This window comes from Bison bison, unplaced genomic scaffold (assembly GCF_000754665.1).
Source record: "Bison bison bison isolate TAMUID 2011002044 unplaced genomic scaffold, Bison_UMD1.0 scf7180017864260, whole genome shotgun sequence".
NCBI lineage: Eukaryota > Metazoa > Chordata > Mammalia > Artiodactyla > Bovidae > Bison > Bison bison.
Window position 1 is genome coordinate 6,584,364 of NW_011494832.1, and position 9,642 is coordinate 6,594,005.

Below are 9,642 nucleotides of genomic sequence, written 5' to 3' on the forward strand. Positions count from 1 at the left end.
GAAGACTCAGCACAGTCAAAAGTAAATAAAATTTAGAAATAAAGACCTTAGAGCCATCTCTAACACTACTCTCTTCCCGATTCCCCCAACCCCATAACCAACAGCACCTGAATATGCACCTCTAAACTACGTTTCATCCCTGCTCTGCCTTCCCACTGCCACTCTTCTCCTTGTCTTTCGGCATCTCTCGCTCTAGGATGGTCTACTAACTGCTCCCATTGTCCCTTTAAATAATGGTCCTCTTTAATCCATCTTCCACATACTATGATTTAAAACCCATGACTTTTATTTTTAATTACAAAGTCTTAGGATGAAAACCAAATTTGTTTGAGAAACAGAGCTGGGCTACCACACTGCCCAACTCCCCTCCGGGTCATGTGAGAAGATAACTCTAATGCAAAAATTGTATAACCTAGCCTCAGACTGATGGTTCAGCCTCAACCTGTCTTCACGCCCAGGAGTCCCATGCCTGACGTGAAACAACCCATGGGTACTTCTTCACCACGCTGTGTGTTTTTCCCTGGTCATGCTTTGTTAGATTCCACTGCTTCACAGGCAGCCTGGAGTTGGGAATGTCTTCCTTGGGTATGCGCTTCCTCAATTTGGACTCCCAGCATGTAACTCCGAGAAGTACATAATTTGCTCTGGATAACAGTAACTGCATTAATTGTTGAATTAAATTACATTTGATGTTAAAAATCTGTGAAGTTGTTAAAAGAAACAGCATAAATCAAAATTATTCTTTAAAAATAAGATGTACTGTGTATCAGATGTCTAAATAGTCTTCAGTGTACTAACTAGAAGCCTATAACCTTCAAGATATTTCATTTCTTATAATCTAATGGAAGAAATTTACTAAGATAATTTTCTTGACTATTAGTATTTAAGCTTTTGATACAGTATTACACCAATGTCTTATCCAATGAACCCCATTTTCCCAAGGTTCTATTAAAAAAAAAGGAATGTCTAATTGCTTCTATTTTTTTAATCTAGACAATTTTATTGTCTTTGGTTTCTCAGGTGAATTTCCAATATATGAATATTTAGGTCAGTAAAATCAAGTATGTGAAGTAAACAGCATTTCCAGGATAACCAAGCTCACATGGAAAATGGGGGTGGGGAGAAAATAAAAGCAAAATAAAATAATCAACTGCCACCTTAGCATCTTTAATGTAATTTCACACTTCATATATCTGAGGGCTCCTTTGTCTGCCTCCACTTAAATACATACCATTCCTCACAGCATATTCATCACAACACTTTTTGATTACTTTTTTAAAACAGATTTTTTTCCCCAGTATACCTAAGTGCATTTATTTTTCTGAGCCATTTCTCCTTTGACCCTCAAAATAAAACATTATTAATGTATGACAATCCTTTTATATAGCCTGACAGTATATACCTTAGTCAGAGAACAATCTCGTCAGCTCTTCTCACTCTTTCCCCAATTATTCCCAGAGTATATAGGCAAATGTCAAAAGCAACAACAGTCCAAACCATCTGACAATTCTGATGAAAGTACTTATAATGTATCACAGATTTATCTATGCATCGAAACCTCTAAACAAAATCCCTACAGAGAGAAAAATCTAGTAGTAAAAGGAAGTCCCCTGCAACAGAGAGTGAAAATTCAAGTCTGAAGGACCCAAAATTGAGGTCTGGTTACAGGTAACCTGATGGAAAACAAATCAAAAACTTTTTTCTCCAATTGATTTGACATTACATACAAATAAAAATCAAGTATGACTAATACTAATTGTGTGTGGGGGGGGGTGGGTAAGGAAAAGAGAAAGAAGAATTGGCAAGTCATTATCTACACAAAAGAATACAGGAATTGTTTTTCATAATTTGCCAGGAGACTACTGCAATAAAATTTTAAGTACTCAGGGAAAAGAACTTCAGATAAACAGATTATTCCCAAATCTCAATCATTTAAAATGGGCAACACCACTGTTTTCCATTGCTATCATTTCTAGCTTAAGTTGTTCTTCCATTTATGATATAGAATTTAAAATCTATCCTAATTTTTTTAAATCCAACAGAAGCATATGGTTAAAAAAAATCAGCAGAAGCAAATGTTAAAATAACATTGAGCCAGAAATATCCCACATTCATATTCAAAGAGACCTTTAAATATTGCTTCATATATAACAGCCTGATTCTGTATTATTGAAATTAACGGTAAAAGTGTGCCAGTTTGTTGAGGCCACAATGTCAATCTTTTCCTTAAGATCTTGTTAGAATCTATGCAAATGGCAAATTTTAAAGGAGCAATGGAATTCAATTACCACAAATTATATAAAGCCTATAAGAAAGAAAAGTTTAGGTTTTACGAACAAAATTTTAAAACCTGTGCATATTTATCCTTCAACCCTAAAACATGGTGCACCAAATGTTTAATTCTTAAAAATTTCAAGTATCCTATATCTAAATGGTAGAAATAAAATTGCTTAGCATGCAAAGACCTTTTAATAAGCACTCAACAGTTCAAGTGCAATAGTCTCTTCCTCCTTTTATCTAAAAGACAGTAAGCCTATCTTCACAACCACACTTCTTTTGTCACTCATCACTTGTGTTAATAACTTGTCTAACAGGACCTGAACATTTTGAATAGTTCATCTGATTCTCTTCATGAAATATTTTTAAATGCTGCTGTTATAAAAATATTCTGAATGAGATTACTCCCTATGAACAGTTGTGGACTGGCAGGGAGCTTTCAGCATGCACCTTTGTTAATAAACATCTTACTGAGGTTCTTCTACTCTAACAAGCCACTTGAAGAATTAAGAAAAAAAACGGGTGTGTATACACACATATAGAGATAATAGATACATAAAGATATAGAGACATAAAATACTATGTATTAAATACAATATTAAAATAAGACACTATACAAATTATATAATGATGCAATGCTAATATATTTTAAACCCTCAGAAAACCAAAAAGGTGGTAAATACAGTATTTTTCACAAAGTGCTACCATTTTATCTCAATTGACACCGAAGTCAATCGTTTTTTTTTTCCTTAAACTCTGTAAACAGTAATGACACAGTAATTTCCAAGTTTTGTGCACACAGAAGAAAACAAACCATGTGTAAGCTGCATGGTTGACTATCTCGGTGCCGTTTCAAGTTTATTGGAAAGCCACCATATGAAAGCCTAGGGAACAGTTGTAGTACAATGCATAAATAGTCCAGGAAAAGAAAGACTGGCTGACACAGTGTGACACAGTGCCTGATACATACCATATGCCTTAAGTAAACCTGCAATAGATGTCATAGAACAGAGATCAGTTACGCATTACCAGCAACTTACATGCTTTTTGAAATACTATGACAGCCAGTTCTTTTATTACAAATGATGGAAGCTGTCACCTGAATAGCAATGAAATGTTACTTTTTAGAAATACTGAAGCAAATTCTGATTTTTTTCCCCAAACTTTCATCCAAATATGCTCATGTGAGGGTTATGTCCACACATGAAATACACTGAATGAAATCAATAAACTGGACAATTGCCTAAAATATTTCAATTTAACCACTTAAATCTCCACTTTAAGGTTCTAAATAGCTTGACGACACACATTAGGTACAAGATATGAATTCAGAAGAACAGATTACTTCCTTGGATATTTGCATCAGTACTGAAAACTAACAAGAAATTTCTGTGTATGTGTTGTATATAGTGATACTTCAGAGAACACATTAATTAAATAATACAGTTTGTTATGGGCATAATTTCTGTATTAATTTTAAAATTTCTAAATGCATTATTTCTTATGAATACATACTTCTAAATACAAACAGTAAATCTGAATACATAATTTGCATGTGTTATTTATGTTTCTGCAAAACGTAACAACGTATCAATGTAGGAGAAACATTGGAAAGTTGTCTACAAAGCAAGATTTCTTTGAAGGAAGAGAATGGTAAAATTTTACCTATTTTCACAATGAACAATTTGCTATAGTCTCTGATTATATATTTCTTTTTTAAATTAAAATTGGTGAAAGCCAAAGAAAAATAATAAAGGCACATTTTATTTCCTTTTACAAACCATAATAAGCTTAGATTCTTGTACCTTTCCAAATGTTTAGACTATATTCATTTCAACCTGTCTAATGTATATTCAAATGCTAATCCAAACAACTACACATATACCCACTAAAATTTAATATGTTACAACTCATCTGGAAAAATGTATCTATTGTTGCATACTTTAAAGATACACCTGTGGAAAAATGTGTGATGAAACTGATGAGAACAAAGATCTGAGAAAGGGATTTATTAATGTTCATTGTTTTTAGATTTTGCTTTACAATCTAATATATTAGCTCATATTTTATCATAAGGTACATTTTGTTCTATATATAGTATGCAAATTAAAATTGCTAAGCCCAAATAAGAATAATTATATCACTTCTAATACATGAAAGAGATATCCATTCCAATGAAAATATTTATTTTTAATAGCCTTTAAATATAAATTTGTCTCATAATACATAAAAAATTTATAAACTAAGTACTTAAACCCCAAGGTCCTATTCTTTTATGAGATGCTATATTTCCTATAGATCCTGTAACTCTTACCAGTATATTTATCCCATTATATAATTTAAATATATTAAAAATCCCCATATGCCAATGGGCTCTCAGCCAATTATTATGGACATATTGGCATTTTGATATGATGAGATAAAAGTTTAAAATGAATAGTAGTTATAACTAAAAGTTTAAAATGAATAGTAGTTATAACTATGTTTCTTTTTAAAAAATTGGATTTGTAAATAGATTCTAAAATTAGAACTGACAAATTCAAATTAACATTACAATACTGGCTACCATAAATAATACTCTTGGGTTTTAAAATAGAAGTGTTTTCACGTATGAGCCAAATTATTTCTAGAACGAGAACTCCCTTTTAGAAAACTACATTTTAAACTATCAATATAACATGTGCATACTGTAACATGAAAATTATGTATTTTCCATTTATATACAAACCAATATGCATGAGGTGGCTGCAACCATATGGCATATTTATGTTTTACACCTTACTAAAACAATCATTTCCAAAAGAAAAACCTAAACTAGCAAAAGAACTGTATCAAAATTCCTCCCTTTGTCTGAAAAAAAAAAAAAGCTATTTTAGTGTTAACTCAGAACAATTTAATCACTAATTCAGAATATGCTATATGAGAATGTATGTTAAACCAGAGAAAATTAAAGAAAATATTTAGAATGATATTTATGTTTTTATAATAATATTTAAGCCCTTATTGTAAAAATTGTAAAAAACAAAACAAAAAACTTTGTATTACTAATTCTAATTCAGATCCCACTCCAATGAGTGCATAATGAATTTTATACTGTTAGTGGCATATTCTTCCTCTTCTGATAAAAAAATTTATTATATTACCTTTTTCTGGAAAAACTAGAATGATCAAGAAAACCAAAAGAATTTACTAATGAAAAATGTGTATAGACAAGCACAATAATTGTCTTCAGTGATGCTGTAATCTTTGTACTGAGTTTTTAATGAACTTCGAATTTTTCCCAAAGATTTGAGATTTATCCTGACAAATACGCCATATGAACTCTTTTTGCAAGAAAAGCAAATGGGACTGCATCATGATATAATTAATGCTACATTTTGTAAATTTCATAAAGTTTACTCAGAAATCTAACATGAAGTACATCTTCCTCAGAAGAGAAGGAGAAATGACTGACTTTTCAAATTAATAATTAAAGATGCAGAAGCTTTATAAAAATAGTATTTCCTACAAGAGACTGATATATACAAAATCTTTTAGGTTTTTTTTTTTTTTTTTTACAAAATAATTAGTTTCAAATTATTTGAAAATATCTCAAATTTTCATTGTTAGAAAATAAATTTAAAATCCTTTGAAAGAAAAGAAATTGTGGCTTTCTAATTCCTATTTTTGCCAACTATTCACTTTTCTTTCTTATCTTTAGTGAATTTCTGACCATGAAAATTTAGCTATCTTAATTTTGGGAAAACACTTATTGCAGATGTCCTTCTTACAACAAGAATTTTTTACATTAATATTTTACCATGGTCTGTTCAGGAACAAAAGATTGTATTTTGTTGTATCTTTAAAAGTCATAGTTTCCCCCTATGGTGTGATGATGCATTCCCTCCAAATGATAGAAATATTGATAAACTGCCAGTTAAAAATAACACTTTAAAAATCTGTAAACTGAACACACTGACTCCTTTTTAAAGCGCCACTTCTTTGACACAAAACGCAAGCGACTCACTTCAGTTTTCAGTTTATAGGCCAAGCTACAAAAAGACTTAAAAAAGAATAAAAGTGTAATTTCTTAATGAGTGAATAATATTGAAGCATCTTTAGTGTAATTCTTACTCTTTTCACGTTTCAAAATATCCGCTTGGAATATACTGCCAATTAAAGGAAGATCTACAGATGGCATTTACCCTTTTGCTTCATAACAAAAAGGATCTGCTATTATTTTTATGGAAGATTATCTAAAAAATAACATGACTGTAAATCATGACAAAAATATTAGACACTCCCCTTCTCCGGGTTAGAATGTGCATCCTTCGGGTTCTTGCACTGACACCTAATGCAATAAATACTTTAAGCTGAGTCTTAAATAATAACTGCAGGGTTTCAACTAGTGAAGCTTTAAGGTCAGTATACACCAAAAACTCCAGTTTTCAGCACTCTGCCAACAAAGGACAGCAAATAATTCCCAACAGCAAAAATACCGGGAAGGCTACCTTGGGCTTTGTTTTTGTTATGTAAAATGCATTAAAGTGACTCATCCACTTACCATTACCTACTCTTACAAGCTTTAAAGTAGCTTCAACAACCAAAATAAATGCTTTCCCAGAATGCCTAATAGGCTATTCAGCACATTTAAAAATATGTATATATTTTTATGTGCCACTGACTTTGATTCCTTTCTCCAACACGAGAGAATTATTATTTTTCACTCCCTTCCTGCCGTGTGACTATACAGCTACCTTCAAACACTATTTCCAGAACAGCAGCGAGGTTTTCTTAAGCTATTTTAGAAATGTTAAAAATAAGAGAAAAATTGCAGGAGACTCTGGAAAACGCTCAGTCCCTCCCCCCCAAGGAATAGAGGGTTCTATTCATTCTAACAACAGGAACCGCGTGTCTGCCGACACTGTTTCAAATAGAGGGTGAGGGAGGTTGGATGGCAGGGTGTCAATTCCTGCGAGCCCCTGGGGGTGGACAGCACCTCTGCCGCGAGGGCCAAGCACTCCTCATATCAGAAAGGCTGTCAAGTGCGCCCAGTAATTTGGGACCTAAACGAGTTTGGATACCACAGCAATTAGCATCTCAGAGGCCAAGTACGGGAGAAGTGCATGCTACCCAGGCCAGCCTGCAGTTACTTGTTTGCAAAATGCCCTAGCCAAACACAACTTTTTACTGGAGTCGGTTTGATGAGAGCGGATATGTGGCTGGAAACTTTTTCCCACAGTGCTGCTAAACTCTTTAAGTCCAAGGAATCCTTTTAGAGATGGGCTGAGGTGCCGGCAAGTCGTCAGCAGACCTTTCCTGGGACAGCCCGGCCCCGCCGAGGCTCCCGAGACGCCGGTTCCGTGCGCATTCCGGCGATGAGCCGCGCGTACCTCCCGCTCGGCCTCTCCAGATCTGAGCCCGGCTCGCTCCCCACCCCCACGGGCAGAAAAGCCCCCTCAACTCGGGAACGAAGCCCCCGTCCTACTTCCACGGCACCCCTTGGCCCGCACTCTCCGCCCTGCCTGCCCGGCCCGAGCACTTACGTGACGGCTGAAGGGAACGGCTCCTCCGACGAGGGGCCGATCAACAAAGATTGGAAAAGTGTCAGAGTCAAGGCCAGCAGGCAGCCAGCAGCCATCTTCGCGATCGAAGATCAATCTGGCTTCCCTCCGGAGGCGGGGGAAGGACCGGTGCTGGAAACCGCGGGAGGAGAAGGAGCAAGGTCCGCCCGGAGTACAGGCGTCTGCGGGCTGGCGCGGCCGAGGCTGTGGCTGGGGCGCGGGCTGGCGTGGGGGTGCCGCAGGGGCTAAGCCCGGCGCGGGGGAAGGGGCGGCGGGCGGACCCACTAGCGCGCGTCGGCAGCTCCGCGCCGCAGCTGCCTCGCCTCAGCCGCCATCAAGGGCGACTTTGGAAACAGACCTGGGCGAGCCCGCCGGCGCTGGCGCGCTCTCGCTCCCTCTCGGTTTCCTCCCTGATTTATTCCCCCGATTGCCGTGGAGAAGGCGGGGGGCGGAGGCGGGGGCGGAGAAGGGGTGACGGCACTGGGGAGGGTGGGGGTGGCTGGCTGCAGGAATGGGGGAATGGCAGGCGGAGAGACTTGTGGCAGAGAGAGAGGCTTCGTCTGGCTTCTCCGGGCAAGTCAGAGGGAGGTGGCTGGGGGTGGACAGCGGGAGGGCTGGGCGTCAGAGCAGTCGGGCGGAGACGGGCAGGAGCGGCCCTCCATACAAGGCAGAAAGGAACTCCCAAAGTCGGCGCCGGCTTGCTCCAGCCACCCGGCGTGCAGAACGAGAGCGGGGCGGGCCCCGCGGAGCTCCCAGGGGACCGCTAGCCGCTGGGTGGGTATCCACAGGCAGCAGGGGCTCCGGGCCAGCACTTGGCGCGCGTCTTCGGGGGTTATTTTTCCCAGGCAGGCAGTGTTCCCCCGGCCCTTCTCCCAGGCGCAGAATCCACCGCCTGCCTGAGAATCGTGGGGCAGTGATTTGACAACGAGTGTAGGAGGGGTTTATATTTGCATTTTAAAGCACCACTTTTGACTCCCTACCAGGTGGCACTATTTATTTGCCCTGGAGTGCCAGAGGCTAGAGCCTCCGGCGTGGCTGAGTGCCAACTGTGGCAGCGCCGCCCGACGCCCAGGTACCTCTCACCTGGCAAGACAGAGCAAGGCAAGACAGACCTGGCAAGGTCCGGGCTGAGGACAATCAGAGAAGGACCCAATGCTGTAAAATCTTCCTACTCTGGCCATGTGTTAGGTAGGACCGAGGGGTGGAAGGACAAATTCTATACCCGAGGAGCACTGTGCCGCGAGAAAAGCATTGTACTACTTCCAAAAGTCCCCCAAATGCCTGGTCTGGCCTGTGGTCTGCCCTGCCCTGACAAGGTTGCTGCAAAACAAGTTCACTTGGTCCGGATGAAGGCATGAAAAGGGTAAGCAGAAACAGGTGGCAATTTGCGAAACGCGCCTAAAATATGGAGGAGGAATTGAGGGAGAGAGCTAGGGAATACCACTGCGGTACAGACTAGTTTCACCTGCATCCGCAGGCAGGCGTGCCCAGGCCTTCCATTAGAAAACACAGGTGGGTCTTGCGTAGGCCTCTCGGACCACATAGGCTTCCTTCAGGAAGGAGCTGGTGCACCAGATAAAAAGGTTTCCCTGAACACCTTAAATTATTAAGCCCCCTCTAGTAGTGTATTAGAGCACTTTGACACCATTTCTGATTGGGGGGAAAAAAAATTACCATCCTGCATATGCCTAAAAGTTGTCATTATGGGAGGCCTGGGATTTTTAATTAGCCCTTCTCTAGTTTCTTGAGATTATGAAAACAGAAAGACCCTTATTAATTCGGAATTGATTTGCCATCTCTTTAAAGGCAATCTGCTCACACA

General features: G+C 38.8%; 1 protein-coding gene across 7 annotated transcripts in view; it reads right to left on the reverse strand.

The window, feature by feature from the left end:
* The window catches only part of CACNA2D1 (calcium channel, voltage-dependent, alpha 2/delta subunit 1), a 530,781-nt gene extending 522,511 nt beyond the window's left edge, over positions 1-8,270 (reverse strand). For 6 of the 7 annotated variants that reach the window (XM_010848138.1, XM_010848135.1, XM_010848136.1 and 3 more), the window contains exon 1: positions 7,803-8,269. In XM_010848138.1, the coding sequence (XP_010846440.1) occupies positions 7,803-7,897 (95 nt within the window). In that variant the 5' untranslated portion in view covers positions 7,898-8,269. Of the gene's footprint in view, positions 1-7,802 lie in introns of all 7 variants that reach the window. The other variant, XM_010848132.1, reaches the window with a different exon arrangement.
* Positions 8,271-9,642: the final 1,372 nt, after the last annotated feature.